We start from the raw sequence: 16,796 nt of genomic DNA, 5'->3' as shown, positions 1-16,796 counted from the left end.
GGATGTACATATTTGATTTCACGCTCGCCGTTTCAAGAAACGACAGGGAAATGTAAAATTCATATCTGTTTTATCTCCAACTTTTTTTTATTTCTCCAGGAAACTCTCCCCCCCCCCTCTCTCTCTCTATATATATATAACATCTTTGATTTTTTGTCTTTCTTTTTTCTTTTACTATTTTACAAGTGTCACAATAAATATCTTGCCCAACAGACTTCCCGACCCCTTCCCCCGCCTCGCCGGATCATTTGTTTAGGGCGCACGAGGCCGATCTCTCCTCTCGTGCGAAGGAAGCCATCAGCTACCGGCCATGGTCGGGGGAAGCATCCGCGCGGCCGCCAAGGCCGCGGTGATCGGCGGCTACCGCTCCGCCGCCTACATGCGGCGCACCGTCATCCCGTCGTCCCACTCCTCCTCTTCCTCATCGGCCGCCGACAGCCGGAAGGCGTCCACGATCGCGGTGGACGACTGGGTCATCCCGGACCACGAGGTGTTCGGCCCCGTGCCCACCCATGAGGAGGCTATGGCCGCAACGCTCGACCTCAAGGATGCCTTCGAGATGTGCGTGCTCTCGCTCTGCTTACATTCGCTCTCTGTTCAGTTCTCCTGCCCTCCTCTGCTTTTGCGATCTGTTTACTTAAATACTTAAACCTGGGCGATCTGATTAAATGTTTAGTCCACTTGGTTATAACAAACAGCACTACTAATAATTGCAATGTTACTAGACGCGGAGGGTTACAAGTTTGGTCATTATTAGCTAACGCCTAATGGTATCCAATCAACGGTGAGTTTTTTTTTCAATGCAGCAGAGGATATGGTTCTTGGTAGCATAAGTGAGAAAAGTATCTTCTGGTAGATTGCACTCTGTTATAAAATAAAAATATCTGTTAGTTGGCCACTGTATTATGTTTACGTAGACACTAGAGGCCTTGTGGTACAGAACGATAGCTGTTCATGCTTTCAAGTTTCAAGGGTTTCATGATATGTTTCAGAAACAAATGAGTATATATACAGAATAGAGTCACTGTTAGAAATATTAACTCAAACTCAATGGAGCATGCGAGAAATATTATAAACCCGGATTGGATTCTATAAAGAAGAACCTTACAGTTCATTTATTTTCTTCTACTTTCAGCTTCGTTCCTTTTTTTTTGTACCTGTGGCATTTATTCTTCAATGTATTTTTTCCTGAATCGGACTGATGTGTCATGTTTCATGTAACCAGTGCTCAGGTTGAATCTCAAACTGCTCACATTGATACCCCAAAGACGCACCTCTCACCTACTGACCAGGATAACCATGCAAAAATTGCCCAACAAATTGCGATCCCAGAACTTGTTCACTCTGAAACACCTCAGGTCGTTGTTCATTCAGAAACATCTGAGAAGGAAGATAACTACGAAAACTTACTAGCTGCAGCTGGAACTCCTGGACGTGTTGTGCAAGCATTCACATTGCTACAGGAGAGCCCTGAAGCTCAGGTTTGTCTCTCTGATCTTGTATGGCAAATGCCCGGGGATAGGCTACTACTCCTCTGTGTTTGTTCCTTTCTCGTGTTATCATCAGGCTTGGATTTAGTTCGTGAGTGGTCTTAATTCATTTGATGAGGTTTATTGTATCTTTGAGAGATCATAAGTCCTGAGTCCAACAACCACTTTCATGACGGGTACTAACTGAATATCTGTTTCTATGAATACAGTACACGTTTTGATTAGTTTTAAGAGCATGCTCATATTTACTCTGATCCCACTGTAACCTTGAGTACAATAAACCTATTTTTAGTAAGTGATAAATTTTTTTAGAGGGTATGCTTCAGTGCCTGTCCCATTTATATTAGTTTGGACCTATAGCACAATAACTTGTGCCCTGCACACTCCCAGTTTACCTTGAGGAGACTCTAAACTGTGTTATCACTCCCAGTTTACGCAGATTCTAGATCTTTTTTATCACTCCCAATTTACCTTAAGCAGAGTCTAAATTGTTTTATCTTGATCGCACGCTCTTTTTCCCCATATTTCTACCTTCCCTCTTTACGAGCCATAAGACTTGTTTTTAAAGAGATTTCTTTCTCGACAACCTTTGTTGCTTGTAGGATGTTGTTGCCGCACTTGCTTCTGATAAGAATGTTTGGGATGCTGTGATGAAGAACGAGAAGGTTATGAAGTTCTACAAGACATACGAGTCGAGTAAGTGTTAACATCAACATTCTTCGGTTTAGATTCGACAACTTTAAAGCACAGCTTGTGTTCTGAACTTTTGCTTTCCCGTTTTACAGAGCTCAGCGAGTGCTCTAGTGCTGCTTCAAGCGTTTCTGGGGATGAGGTGGTGGATGGTGATGCAGCTAGCGTGCAAAACAGCAATGGCCTCCATCCAAGCGCGGGCGAATCGCTCAAGGATTACTTGGAGAAAATGAAGGCCCTGGTGTCCGAGATGATGAGCAATCTGTCAAACATGATGCAGGATCTCGTCGCAACCTCGGATGAGGGCCGCGGCAAGGGGAAGATTAAGACACTGATCTTGAGCTCCAGCAAAGATTTTCCGAGTGCGCCATCAGCCTTTGTGCTCTTGGCTATTGCGTCTATCATGGTAATTTTGCTTAAGCGTGCTTAGGTAGTCAAATAGAATAGATAAAGGAAGAACTTTCCATACATATTGGCGTGGCTGTTTGCTACTACAGGTTTACGAGTCTTCTTTTCTTATGCTGGGCTTGATCTCCTTAGTTCAACATCTGCTAGCAAGACAAGTTTTTTTCCCCCCACCGAGTTACTTCTATTCGGTACTGGTTATCTGATACTCCTATGTAAGCATGAAGTCTGCTAGCTAGCTAGTACAGCTAAATGGCATCGACTTTTCCTGAGTTGGTGCATCCGCAAGCTGCAGCTCCATGAACTCGCATCTCAGCAAAACATTATCACGGCCAAAAAGCAGCCCCAAAAGTGCAGAGAAGGTAATCTATGAAGTGGGTATCGAACATTAATCGTAAGCTGGAATCCACAAATAATAACAGGGATGCAAAAGTTACACAATTAAGCACAGCCGTCCGTCGGTCCGTGCAGTACAGACTGGCTCAAGCCACATGAACTCCCAACAGTTACACATCCCCTTCCATGATTCCAGCTTGTTCAGTTCTGCTTAACAGCACGTCCAGCATACAGCAGGAAAATCAATTGAACGTTAACTTGACAGTTCCATACAGTAATCAACGCAGTAGTGATAATACCCCAACCCACTCTTAAATACATGCACCTTCAGAGCACCCAAAAATGAAGGCAAAACTTCTCCATATTCTATTCTTCAACCTAAAAAAAGTCAAGCAGGGCAAATGATTCAGCTAGACTATAAATTGTAGCAGTCAGCAGAAGATTCTACTCCTCCACCTTCTTTTGCAGCAACAACAATCATTGTAGCGGATTTGTAGCATTTCAATATGAGGCAAGTTTGAATCAAAACTTTACACTCCCCAAATGAGGCCTTGTGCATTTTGGACAGTTTCTTTTACCACAGAATGAAAGAACATGTTAAAAATACAACCAGAGCATGCACCAGCAGATAGTTCTGACAGAAGCAAGAGGAAATACACGCACATAACATCTACCATCCAGAGAAATCTTTGAACTCTACACTCGATGCGGTCGCTTTTCTCTTCTTGCTCGAATCATCAGGTGCCCCGGCGTTTCCAGTCACATCAACAGAGCCAGCAGTCCGAGCTTTTAGATACTTGCCAACTCCACCGCCAGTGCTTGTTGAACCAGCAACACCAGTTCCTGGGTTGCTATACCAAGATCCCACCTTATCCTGAATTAGTGCAAATCGATATTAGAACAATTGGGGGAATCAAATGCAAAAAAGTCCATGACTGTAGCTAAAACAAGAAATAAAAGGCAGCATTACATAATCCTCATCCTTTTTCTTCTCCTCTTCCTCCTTTGCCTTTTCTTCTTCCTCATCTGGCTCCGTGTAAGGATTTACGAACACACTGACTTTTAGAATCTTTATTTCCTCCTGCAAATAGAGGCATAGGAATACAATGTTAAGGTTCTGTAGAAATAAAAAAAATGCAGTAGTGGAAAACAATATAACATTCAAAGCTAGAGAATAACGACTATACATCCCAAAGACAGTCTGGAATATGGAACATAAGGCTTAAAAGACAAGCATCATGTAATTGCACCACACCTAATGAACTCAATTCTCAAAATAACCATCATACTACCAGAAATTTGCTTGGACAATACTAACCAATGGCTGGTCGTCATCATCAACAGGAACCTTTTCCATAGCTGAAAGTGTGGTTAAACCACCCACCACCATGCCAAATACTGTGTGCTTGAAATTTAAATGTGGTGCAGACTTGTACAAGATAAAAAATTGGGATCCATTGGTATGAGGGCCTGAATTCGCCATGCTGACTACACCTCTTCCTGAATGTAGCAGCTTTGAGTTCAGCTCATCCTTGAATGGTTTGCCCCATATGGACTCTCCTCCGCTACCTGTGCCAGTTGGATCACCTCCTTGAATCATGAAGTTTCTGTACAAGGAGAACAGCAAAAAAAAGAAAAAAATAAAAGAAAAAAAGATTTAGATTTAACCTTAAGTTTTAAAGGAAGATTGGTAAAAAGAACAAACACAATCAGAACATACTTGATGCTCCGATGGAAGATAAGGCCATTATAGTAACCGTTTTCACAATGCGTGAGGAAATTTTCACACGTCCGAGGAGTTATATCACAATGGAGCTCCAAATTTAAATCACCATGGGTCGTATGCAGCTGAACATAACCTTTCTTCTTTGGATTCCTTTCGACTTTAACATACTCATATTCATTTTTAGTAACAGGATCATAGGCAGTTGATGTGAAAGAGCGTGAAGCTGCTCCAGTTGTGTAACGACTTTTGACCTGAAATCATTGAATTATTATGATGACATAAACTGATGGATAGGTAAAACAAGGCCATTGTAACACATGAAGATGAGATGACTGCATACCAATTTAGCATTTACAGGAGCTCGATCCCCTGCCATATGCATAGCAATTCTAGCAGCGGTTTTTTCAGCAGAAGCTGCTTTTGCTGCTGCTGCACTCCTGCCATGAACAGAAGCAGAAGCAGCATCTACTATACTGAAAGTTTGATGAGGTTTAGGTTCTTTTCCTGATTTTGAGTCATCCTTCTCCTTTCTTGCTAGAATAGCAGCAAGAGCGGCAGCTCTTTCCTTTTGAGCTTTCTGCCCCCCACCACCCTGCAAAAAAGCTTCCTTTCCCTTTTCCGTCCCAAGTTCCTTAATCATTTGCTTAAGATCACCAGAAATGTTTATGTTGTAGGTTGGATCATCTTTCATTCGCTGCAACTCTGTAAAGCAGTCAAACTGTGAGAATATGGAAGTTAAATCAATCATCTGAAAGAAACAAATAAAAGACGGATAATGAAATAGGGAGCATAATCAAACCTTCATCCTCAAGTTTGAGGCCCTTTTTGACATGGTCAAATTCCCCTAAGACCTTGCTATCAAGCACATTTGGATTCTACCAAAGTTACAAAAGGTGAACATAGTTAGCTTAAGCAGCTAAATGTTGATAAGAAACTGTTTTTCATAATACGTACCTGAATTGTTATCAAGTCATTTCGAGTGAAGGGCTCATCAGTTAGCAACTCTTTCCAATTCTTTGGTTTGATGTTAAGTTCTTGGACTGCCTGTGTTTATGAAGCACGAACATGTAAGCTGAGAAACTACCATAACATCAACCTGGACACTTGAAAAAGCTTATGAAGTCACCTCATAACAGAAGACATTTCCAGTAGTTTTTACAGCAACAATGTGAGTGAATTCTGTAAAAACTTTGTTCAGAACGGGACACTGGAACTCTCCTGCCAAAAATGAAGACTGATTTAACATATGAAATGGATGTAAAGCACAGATATATCGAGATAGAAAGAAGCCATAATTGTATTAGCAGATAACTGGTACGAGCTACGTCGGTACTCTCATAGCCTAAATTTTAACTCACCATCTGAGTTCTTGTGGAACGTGAGAGGAATCAAATCTTCCTGCTTGAGCGGTGCTCCGGTTACTGGATGTTTACCAAACTTTTTAAGGTATGGGATTATGCTCCTACATAGACAAGCAAAAAACTCAGAATTACTAATATTTTGAAACCTTACACTTTTCTATAAATTTTTTTTAAAGAGCTACATTGAACCAAAATGCTTAGCTACTCACATTAAATCGAAGACGCTTCCATCAACAGTGCACACTGGATCCTCAAATGGAAGAAACGTGAGTCTACACAAACCAAAAGAATTATAATCAGCGGCAAAAGACGAAAATTAACATTTTTCTAGTAACATCTTAATGACTTATTCTCAATTTAAATCATGTACAATCCACATGCTTATGTCCTCTACCTCTAGAGCTGAACTTTAAGACAGAATAGCTAAGAAGAGTGACTGCTTAAACTAACACTGTATCATCGAAGGGACTAATTTTAGCACGAAACAACCATACACTATACGCAACGAAATCAAGTGCGCAACCTAAGGATGAAACCCTACAAGCTCAAGCTCCCACAGAACCAGAACCCGCACAGAATCTCGGCAGCAATATTTCTTTCGACTAGTGACAGAAAGTAATTGTATGGCAAGGTAGTTACGCGCAGCAGTAGAAGGGGAGGCGCTTGAACGGCGCGGCGACCTCCTTCTGCTTGGCGCCGCCCCATTCGGTCGCCCACTCCGTCCGCGTGATGAACATACGGTCCTTGCTGTGCTGCTTCTTCCCCATCTCCGCCTCCCCAACTGAAACCGCACACTATACTTCTTGTAAGACCACCGCCGGGGGTTTCACCGGTGACAAGGGTGAAGGCTGGCGGGCGGCTCGACGGCGGCAAGCGCGGGTTTGCAATTGGATCGGCAGGTAGGGGGAAGATGCGGCTAGTGCGTCAGCGGCTCGGCGCCGTGTTGGAAGACGGCTCGAGCCGCCGCCGCGCTAGGTCGGTCCGAAACAGATTGGGCCGGGCCCAGGCTAAATATCAAAGCCCATGCCCAAAGAGGAGCCGGAAGTGGCACGCGGCCCAGCGCACGCAGCGGCCGAACGAGTCGAGTCGGCTCGAGCAGCACCAGACAATGGGCGGCGGCGGCGGCGGCGGGAGCAGCAGCGAAGATGACGGGGACGCCGCGTGGAAGGCGGCCATTGACTCCATCGCCGCCGTCGGGTTCGGCGTCCCTTCGTCCAACGGTGTGGCAAAGGCGGCCTCTGGCGGCAGCGGCGAGGCGGACAGCGACGCGGAGCTGGAGCAGCCGCATGAGGGGAAGCCACAGGCTCCTAAGCTTAAGCTTTACCAGATCAAGGTACCTTCGGTTGCTTCTAGGCTACAATCATTAATTCGTGAATCCTGTATTCCGTTTGCTCCATGGAGGAATTGAATCCTGTACCATTTTCTAAGCTAGGAGTAAGTTCTGGGCTAACGCGAACGCATTTTCTCCATTTATTTGATCAATTGAATGGTGATGTTTGTTGCTACGAGAGAGGCAAGAGCACAAGTCATGAGCTTGAAGCACCAGTTTATACAAGAAAGAAGCATATTTTACTTGTTTACACCATTGTAGCACCGCATTTTCTGTTCATGATTGTAGCACCACGGCAAATGATATGCTTCTTTCTTGTATGAACTGAGTTTATGTCAATGGAGAGCTATATTTCTCATTGGCCCTACTCATTGCTGTTCCAAGCTGTGGTGTTCGCGGTCTTGATGGTTTAATGTATGTCCCAAAGACATGCAGAGCAGACTGAACATTTTTTTTATTTAAGAGATCAAAGGAAAAAAATCGAGATAGAGGAATCATGAGACCAAATTCTGTAAAAGGGTCAATTGCGTTGTTTATTGCCTTCAGAAATGACAATGGTAGGGCTGTTTATCTTATCATCAATTAAGTGCTAGTTGGATCTGTTGACAGCTAAGTTCATACCTTATGCATGCTTTTGGTGGTGGTCTGGTGGAGCATGTGAATTCCATCTATGTGATATACACATATTTATTGTTCGCTTGAACATTTCTTCTCCTAATGCAGTGATGTCATGATCCAACCTGGCAAGCCTAAACAGTTGCACAATTTTTGGTGTTGAGCTGTAACCTGTAGCATAACCATTTCCATTCAATGAGTTTTCCAGCTTCTCCACATACTTCCTTTCAAAAAAAAAAAGCTTCTCCACATACTTTGGTTTCTTTCTAGTCAAAGCAATCATGCTATTTTTCTATTTTTACATTTAATCTTACAACCTTCAAATTGTACATTTCAGGTGAGAAATATGTTGGATGATATGTTAGAAAAAAATATTGAAATAGTCAAAGCTCCTTGCTTGAACTTAACCGATCCTAAGGAAATAGAAGGAGGAATAAAGTTATTTAAAAAAGCACCACCTGGTATTAAAATGGATTCTATGGGTAAGTGACAGAATAGTTCTCTTATCAATCTGAAAGCCAAGATTATTTTATCACTGTGGCCTGTGTCAAAACATACTCAAATGTTATATTTCCAGATAAACTGCATGTACAACTCAAGAGACCAAGAATTGTGCCTGGTGAAGAGGTCAATGAAAAATCAAAGAAGGTTGGATATCAACTGTTTCTTTAATTTGGACTATGATTGAAGTTTTTACTCGTCATTTATACTGGTCTTACTTCGATCTTGGTTTCAGTTCAGGCATATGCTCCGGTCTGTTGTTGTTGACGGCAGTGACATTCTTGTTTCTGCAAAGAAAGCATCCCAAAGATCATTGGCTAGATTAGAAGCGAGAGAAGTTGCAGCAAAGGCAAAAGCAAAGAGGGAGGAAGAAAGGGTGCAGGAATTGAAGAAGGTTAGGGGAGAGAAATGGCTTCCTTCTATTGCAAGACAAATGAAGGTCAGTTTTGATATCAACATGTACTGTAATTCATTGTTCCCATGCAAGTATTTTTTGTGCTTGTGATTGGTGTGCATATTGTATTGATGTTCCATCTTTTTATTTTCCTTCGCAGGAAGAAAAAGCTTGGGAGCAGCGAAGGTTATGAACTGCGGATCAACAGGGCTGCATACTCTGATCTCTAACTCCAGCTATCCTGGTGCCCTTTTCTAAGTGGCCAAAAGTACTATGGCCTATTCCACATTTGGCGGTGTTAGGATCAAGATAGATTGCCATACTGAATTTTGGTCTAATTGAGAGAATGCATATTTGTGTACCTTTTTCATGCAAGTTCTGTAGCAAAGTTTGTGGTTGACATTCCAGAATGTAATATGGTAGCGATTCAGCCCTATTTGAAAATGCATTATGTTTCTCTTTTCGTTACGCAGAACACACATGAACCTGATTGTCCATGTAGTAGTTTTTTGAACTGAGTAGTTTTTTTTCTTTTGATGACTCGATGAGTAGTAGTTTTGTGAGAAAATTCCCTCTATGGCCCTATAAATAATGGCAGTTCCCTCTATGGCTCTGGAAATTTGAAACTCCCCTATTTTGCTCTCTTTTTAACTTTGGTTCCTTATTTGGTCCTTTGTCAACTCTATCAGTTATCTCACGCGAACGGCAATTGTGGTTTTTCATCCCTCTTTTCTTCACTAAAACAATCTCCAAATCACCTCTAAAATTCATAAGACTTTTTACAATGATACAACTAATGGAGATGAACCCATTTTGCAAAAAACCACATATGTAGCATTTAGTATCTTAAAATTAAAATTCACCAAATTAGGCTACTTTTTAAGACTATCTAATTTTTAAGGCATAAAACTGCAGTTCAAAAATTAAATAAAAATATCTAATATTTTTATGATGAGATGAATTAATTTATAAAATTATTTAGTATCATAAGTTACTTAGAGAATTTAGAAGTTCTTTAACAGAAACAAATTTAAACTTTCTTTCAAAAAATAAATTGTTAAGATAACTTCAAAATTCTCTAAGTAATATATATTATAAAATAATTTTATAAATTAATATATCCCATCTTAGAAATATTGGTTATTTTTACTCAATTTCTGGACACTATTTTTGTGCCATTAAAAATCAGATACTCTTAAAAAGTAGCCTAATTTGGTGAATTTTAATTTTAAGATCCCAAATGTTACACATATAATTTTTTTGCGAAATGAGTTCATTTTCCATTAGTTGCATCGCTGTAAAAAGTTTTATAATTTTTGAAGGTGATTTGGAGGTTGTTTTAGTGAAGAAAAGAGGGATGAAAAACCATAAAAAGAGGGATGAAAAACCATAAGTTACTATTCTCGTGAGATGACAGAGTTGACGGAAGAGCCAAATAAGTAACCAAAATTAAAAAGAGGGCCAAATAGGAAAGTTTTAAATTTTCAGAGCTATTGAGTGAACTGCAATTATTTCTAGAGGCATGGAGGAAATTTTGTCTAGTTTTGTCGCGCGCCAATGGTGACAAACTGACAAACTGACAATCTGCCCGGTCCAACCTTTTTTTCCTCGGTGAGGCTACCGGCCCGCCATCGAACTGCGCACACCAATTCCTCCGTAACTGGGCCTCCATCAAGCCCACCAAGGCCTCGTCTCCACTGGCCGGCCAGTTCTTCTTCTTCCTATTCCCTCCGCCTGCAGCGCCGTCACACAACGCCGCCTCCCGTCCCCATGGACACTCCACCTTCAACCTCCGCTTCAGCCACCGCCTCCTCCTCGCCGGCTGCTGCATCCAACCCCCGTACTGACCCAGACTATGCCCTTGTCTCGTCCGTGGCGGACGCGCTCGTCTCCGCCTCCCGCCTGCCCTCGCCGCCGCCCATGGACACCGTCCTGGCCCCGTACCTCCCGCGCCTCACCTCCTTACACCACCCTCGCGTGCTCTCTCTTGCCGCCGCCAACCCGTCGCTCGCCTCGCCGCACACTCTCCTCGCCTACCGCCGCCTCGTTTCGCCTCCATCCTGCCTTTCCTCCCTCCTTCCGCTCCTCCCCGTGCTCCCCTACCGCGACCTCCTCCCGCTCCTCCTCGGCTTCGTTCCGCTCGACCCGCTGCGCCACCTCCACCGCCACCTCCTCTCGAGTCTCCCCACGAGCGCGCTCGCCGACGCCGCGCTCTCCGCGTACTCCCGCCTCCGCCTCCCCCACCTCGCCGCGCAGCTCCTTCACTCCCTCCGACGCCGCGGACGCGTCCGCCCCTCCCTCCAGGCAGCTAACGCCGTACTCTCCGCCCTCGCGCGCAGCCCCTCCACCTCGCCGCAGGCCTCTCTGGACGCCTTCCGCTCCCTCATCGGTTTGCGGCTCCACCCCAACCATTACACCTTCAACCTCCTGGTCCACACCCACTGCTCCAAGGGCACCCTCGCCGACGCCCTCTCCACGCTCTCCACAATGCAGGGGTTTGGACTCTCCCCCGACGCTGTCACCTACAACACGCTCCTCAACGCGCACTGTCGCAAGGGCATGCTTGGCGAGGCGCGGGCGCTGCTGGCCAGGATGAAGAAGGAGGGAATCGCGCCCACAAGGCCCACGTATAATACCCTCGTCTCGGCGTACGCCAGGCTCGGATGGATGAAGCAGGCGACCAAGGTCGTGGAGGCCATGACGGCGTTCGGTTTCGAGCCTGACCTGTGGACGTACAATGTGCTTGCAGCAGGGCTCTGCCAGGCAGGGAAGGTGGGCGAGGCATTTAGGCTGAAGGATGAGATGGAGGGGCTCGGCATAGTATCACCTGATGTAGTCACCTACAATACGCTTCTTGATGCGTGCTTCAAGTGGCAGTGCTCTTCAGATGCACTGAATCTGCTTGAGGAAATGCGTGACAAAGGGGTGAAGGCAAGTTTGGTCACACATAACATTGTTGTGAAGGGGCTCTGCAGGGAGGGACAATTGGAAGAGGCATCAGGGCGCCTCAAAATGATGGAAGAGGAGGGGTTGGCACCAGATGTGATTACATACAATACATTGGTTGATGCATATTGCAAAGCCGGCAATGTTGCCAAAGCATTCATGTTGATGGATGAGATGGTGGGAAGGGGACTCAAAATGGACACTTTCACCCTGAACACTTTACTACTTAACTTATGCAAACAGAAGCGTTATGAAGAGGCTGAGGAGCTCTTACGTTCACCACCCCAGAGGGGTTTTCTACCTGATGAAGTCAGCTATGGTACAGTGATGGCAACCTACTTTAAGGAGTATAATCCAGAGCCTGCTCTGCGTCTGTGGGATGAAATGGTCGAAAGGAAGTTAACACCTAGTGTTTCTACTTACAACACATTGATCAAAGGGCTTTCCAGAATGGGGAAGTTGAAAGAGGCCATTGATAAATTGAATGAGCTGATGGAGAAGGGGTTGGTGCCAGATGACACCACCTACAATATCATCATTCATGCCTACTGTAAGGAAGGGGACTTGGAGAACGCTTTCCAGTTCCACAACAAGATGGTGGAGAACTCTTTTAAGCCAGATGTTGTTACCTGCAACACTTTGATGAATGGGCTTTGTCTGTATGGCAAGCTTGACAAAGCATTGAAGCTTTTCGAGTCATGGGTAGAGAAAGGGAAGAAGGTTGATGTAATCACATATAACACCTTAATTCAAGCTTTGTGCAAAGATGGCAATGTTGATATGGCTTTGCATTTCTTTGCTGACATGGAGGTCAGAGGCTTGCAGCCTGATGCATTTACTTACAATGTTGTGTTGTCTGCACTATCTGAGGCAGGGCGATCAGAGGAAGCACAGAATTTGCTGCATAAGTTAGACGAGAGCGGAAAGTTATCTGAAAAATATTCTTATCCTCTAATGAATGAGACAGCGAAGAACCCAGAGGTTAAATGTGACACTGAAATTGGTGGAAATGCACGAGGCGATGATCAGGAGAACTATAACAAACGTGTAAATGAGCTCTGCATTGGAGGGCAACTGAAAGAAGCTAAGGCTGTTTTGGATGAGATGATGCAAAAGGGCATGTCCGTTGACAGTTCAACTTATATCACTTTGATGGAAGGCCTTATCAAAAGGCAAAAGAGGCAAACACATGCAGCTGGATAGTAGATGATGTGGGTTTTGCTGCTTTGAGATGTGACAATGTCCATGCTTTTGCCATAACTTCCTCAAATGGTCATAAGCTGACTAGGTATACTTACTAGTCCATGGAATATATTACATGCAAGAATATCAGTAGCAACAATTCGAAATTTTTGAATTTTTGGGTTCCTGGTAAATTTCTCTCTCCTGGAACACAAAATAGATAGAAAGATAGAGCAAACGTTAACTATGTACAAGCACCAGATCATAACACATCATGTTATTTCCTGGAAAGTAAAGAATCTTACTAGATTATTTGCAGACTTAGAAAGAGTTGAGCTATATGCTTTATCAGCCTCATGGACGATTCTTAAAACTGTTGCCAGCATTTGTAAACTGGAAAATTCTGGTTCTGGTTTTCAGAGCTCTGCCTGATTTGTCCTTATACCTCTGACGACTACCAGCCAATGCAATCAAGTATGGTTGAAACTATGTGTATTTTGACTTCAAACTCATGTTCTGGAATTTTGAATCTGAATTTTAGGGAAAAGAAAAGAGAGGCAACCAAATTACCAAGTGAATATAGTTGCTGACTAAGAAAAAATGAGATCTCGACCTGGTTTTCGGAATCCTGATCAGGCCTTTACTTGGGATACTATTTGCTGGAACAGTTCTTACTGGCTTATTATGACATGGTACATAACATTAACTCATATTAAATTGTTGGTCCTTCTTTAACTTCAAGAATTCCTCTCATTCTCCTGATGAACCTGTCAAGACTGAGTTACTGTTAATATACATTGCGCTGTATAACTTTGCTAGAATTTAGCATGCTCATCAAATATAAATTAACCACTTTGTTCACACACTTCTTAGTAACATCTAGGATTATTTAAATCAGTTAGGTATGTTGTTTTTACTGGTTTTCCTTTCTGCTATTAGTGAAATCAGAGGGTGATGCCAGCGTTTCTAGCAAGAGAAAATGAAGATCATTCTGAACAGGTCCAGTTGGTGCAAACAGAGCATCAAATGGATGAGAAACCATTGTGATTTGGACCAATTGGGTATGTTGTCTGTTGTTCTCATTCCTGTTCAAACTTTCTTTTACCTTCACTTTGTCTGTTCTTTTATGAAAAATTGCTTACTAGTTGTACCGGTAGTTATTGCCATGATTTAAGGCATGGGACATGCAGTTCTTTTTTATTTTCTTTTGAGATGGAGACATACAATTCTTTTTACCAAGAGATATTAACTGCACTTTCCACTTGTTTCCTACTTTTGTAGACAATGTTGCTGCGCATTTGACCCTGATATTGTTTGTGGATTCAACATCATAGATAACTATTTTGTTTATATAAAACAATGTATATTGCATCCTTTCTTTTTTAGGAAAAAAACATTATGTTTCCCTTCGCATCTATTTTAAATTGCGCATGTGTATTGCTTTTCTGAATTTTATTAATACCATTCTCCAGTTATCTTAATGCATAGCACTATATGACTAAAAGTTTCACGAGTTCCTAATTTATATGCATAATACTAAAAAGAAAAGAACACACTTAGCTCATGATGGATCTTTTTTTCCCTCCGCAGCTGGCAATCCAATTGAAATATGGGGAATGATTTTTTACAGAAGCTTGGTGGCAAGCATATTACTGTCTTAATCCTGCTTCCATCATTGCAGGATGTGTGCACTAGTGGGCCATTCATTACCCATTTAGATAACGAAGCGTTTGATACCCTTTGGGCCTGCCCTTGCTGTATGTAACATTGTGTTCTGTAATACTGCTTTAGGGGCACATAGGTTGCTGATTCTTTGTGATCAGAGAGTGGCTTGAAATTTTGAAGTTATTTTGTTTGTTGCCGGTGAATAATTTTGCAACGTCAATCTTATAGTAGAGAATTAAATATTCAATCTGAATATTATTGTCATTCTTTGGTGTCATTGGCTTAGTTTGGCATAAACGGTGTTGGTGCTTAGCTCCCTCTATGGTATTGCTGCTCGTGCGATAGCTTGCCTGGCACTTAGGCAAATCATAAAACAATTTGTGAAGACTCTTCACAAAACTTGGGCTAATAAGTATATAGAAATTGTGATTGTGATTGCAATTTCAATTTTGCTTAGTTTCATTGGCCCCAATCTTGTGTTACCACACGTAAATTTGCGCTTCAATGTGCCAAACCCATCTGCAGTTGCCTGCAATAACAATATGTACAGAATCAGTTTAAACCTGTTGTTTCTCCACCTGCCAACTTTCAGTCTGCAACCAGCCGTTCTGATATTACATCTTGTTACTACATATAAAAGTGCCTTGTTGCAAGCATGAGAAGTAGAACCTGCTTAAAATTCCCTGCAAATGGAACAATTAGTAGCTGCAGCACGAATAAACACGCCTGGCTTAACTGTGCAACTAATAAGTACAAACGCGAGTATATAACAAAATCAGCATGCATTTTAAGTTTCGAACCTGTCATGCTCATGCCTGAATATGGATGAATAGTCTGTTTGGTGCAGAAAGATGAGTTTAACATTTTCATTTCTCATGGAGAAGAACTGAAGAAGGGAGTCAAGCATAGGACACTGCTGTCTCCATCCCAGCGCCGGCCCGGCCTGTTGCTCCTGCTTGATGATGCAAAGGGAAGGTTCCTGCTGTAATCTCCTGCTCGTCCCCTACTCCCCTGTACGTTCCGTTGGTTGTACCTTGCTGGCCGCTTCCCGGCTAAAGTTCATCGTGACCTCTTGAGTATTTCAATTCTGTCAACCAATATAATGAATCCATGGTGAGTGGCACCTTGCTGATGAGGTGGGGGTGGCCATGTATATGTATGTGAGTAGTCGAGTATAAATTCTTCAGAGAAGCAGTGGTTGTAATGTCACTTCGAAGTTGGAAGCTACTCCCTCCGTCCCAAATTATTAGTTGTTTTGTTTTTCTAGATACATAGTTTTTGCTATGCATCTAAATATATGTATCTGGAAAAGATAAAATGACTAATAATTTGAGACGGAGGGAGTATATTCTGTGGACACCATTTGAGGTAGGTATGGTCATCTGTGTTAATCTATGGAAAATGTTCATCATCTTTATGTTGCATATTGCAATTACACTGTAAACAAATATTGTTTAAGGCTTAAGAGTACTTACATGTGGTGCTTAGTAGGAGCACTTTAGCTTTTGTGCTCCATTATTCACACTTGACTATTACTGAGCAAAAGGTTCTACGTTTTTAGTCGGTATGAAGCGTTCTCTGTTTGTTTGTTTTTTTAACATCTTCTGAATGACTTCCTTCCGATAAATTTGAAATGAATACAAAAAAAAGTGTACAGAATTTCGGCAAGCAGTATCTACACCAAGAAGAGTTTCTTTCATTTTCAACGAAACATCAAGTTAGGTATATTTATTCACCCAAGTAAGCCTGAGCAAAGGGAGGAGGAATTTACCCTTTTTCACTTATTTGCCGTCGAAGTTACCTGTAACCATGGAAGCTGCATCAGCAGGAGCTTCACTTCCTGGCCGCACTAAACAATCTTACACTCTTCTTGTCCCTTTACGTCCCAAACATTTTGATGCCACTATGGTCACGAGATGCAAGTTAGAGGCGTACACGTACCCCGGGATGACCAAAAAGAAAATCGCATAAGTTAAAACCGCATCACCTGAGCGTGACCTGAACGTTCACATGAGGCGCTGCGTAGAATGTTCTTTGGCAAAACAGTACCGCGCGATCGCCCGTGGATAGGCAAAAGAAAGCTTGTGGGGTTCATCTTCGACTTTGGTATATACGGCCATGAATGTTGGAGGGGCCAGGATCTGTTCGTATCTCT

General features: G+C 42.7%; 4 protein-coding genes across 11 annotated transcripts; 3 read left to right on the top strand and 1 right to left on the bottom strand.

Annotated features, from left to right (window-relative positions):
- Nucleotides 1–213: 213 nt before the first annotated feature.
- On the top strand, nucleotides 214–2,811 carry LOC112874831. Its single transcript, XM_025938384.1, has 4 exons — nucleotides 214–561; nucleotides 1,226–1,481; nucleotides 2,093–2,186; nucleotides 2,276–2,811. The coding sequence occupies exons 1-4, from the start codon at nucleotides 311–313 to the stop codon at nucleotides 2,608–2,610; spliced, it is 936 nt and encodes a 311-aa protein (XP_025794169.1). The 5' UTR covers nucleotides 214–310; the 3' UTR covers nucleotides 2,611–2,811.
- Nucleotides 2,812–3,401: 590 nt separating this feature from the next.
- On the bottom strand, nucleotides 3,402–6,943 carry LOC112874830 (peptidyl-prolyl cis-trans isomerase CYP65). The gene is made up of 11 exons (XM_025938383.1): nucleotides 6,648–6,943; nucleotides 6,218–6,280; nucleotides 6,006–6,109; nucleotides 5,774–5,865; nucleotides 5,602–5,691; nucleotides 5,447–5,522; nucleotides 4,988–5,349; nucleotides 4,642–4,898; nucleotides 4,240–4,528; nucleotides 3,892–4,002; nucleotides 3,402–3,795 (listed from the first exon to the last, which is right to left on the bottom strand). Exons 1-11 carry the CDS (start codon nucleotides 6,773–6,775, stop codon nucleotides 3,592–3,594), a joined length of 1,776 nt encoding a protein of 591 aa, XP_025794168.1. The 5' UTR covers nucleotides 6,776–6,943; the 3' UTR covers nucleotides 3,402–3,591.
- A 120-nt stretch (nucleotides 6,944–7,063) lies between these two features.
- Nucleotides 7,064–9,379, top strand: LOC112874832. The gene is made up of 5 exons (XM_025938385.1): nucleotides 7,064–7,341; nucleotides 8,291–8,435; nucleotides 8,531–8,601; nucleotides 8,690–8,893; nucleotides 9,009–9,379. Exons 1-5 carry the CDS (start codon nucleotides 7,117–7,119, stop codon nucleotides 9,039–9,041), a joined length of 678 nt encoding a protein of 225 aa, XP_025794170.1. The 5' UTR covers nucleotides 7,064–7,116; the 3' UTR covers nucleotides 9,042–9,379.
- A 1,209-nt stretch (nucleotides 9,380–10,588) lies between these two features.
- LOC112878121 (pentatricopeptide repeat-containing protein At2g16880-like) lies at nucleotides 10,589–16,121 on the top strand. 8 transcript variants are annotated; one of them, XM_025942525.1, is made up of 4 exons: nucleotides 10,589–13,082; nucleotides 13,518–13,668; nucleotides 13,916–14,037; nucleotides 14,567–16,121. In XM_025942525.1, exon 1 carries the CDS (start codon nucleotides 10,619–10,621, stop codon nucleotides 12,995–12,997), a length of 2,379 nt encoding a protein of 792 aa, XP_025798310.1. In that variant the 5' UTR covers nucleotides 10,589–10,618; the 3' UTR covers nucleotides 12,998–13,082; nucleotides 13,518–13,668; nucleotides 13,916–14,037; nucleotides 14,567–16,121. The 8 variants fall into 8 exon arrangements, with proteins under 8 accessions (XP_025798310.1, XP_025798314.1, XP_025798312.1 ...); XM_025942529.1 differs by having other exon boundaries at nucleotides 10,589–13,668; nucleotides 14,567–14,733; nucleotides 15,526–16,121; XM_025942527.1 differs by lacking the exon at nucleotides 13,518–13,668.
- The last annotated feature ends 675 nt before the right edge of the window (nucleotides 16,122–16,796 follow it).

The sequence above is a fragment of the Panicum hallii genome, chromosome 9, assembly GCF_002211085.1.
Source record: "Panicum hallii strain FIL2 chromosome 9, PHallii_v3.1, whole genome shotgun sequence".
Lineage (NCBI taxonomy): Eukaryota > Viridiplantae > Streptophyta > Magnoliopsida > Poales > Poaceae > Panicum > Panicum hallii.
The sequence above is the reverse complement of the archived record's forward strand: the minus strand, read 5'-3'. Positions and strand labels throughout refer to the sequence as shown.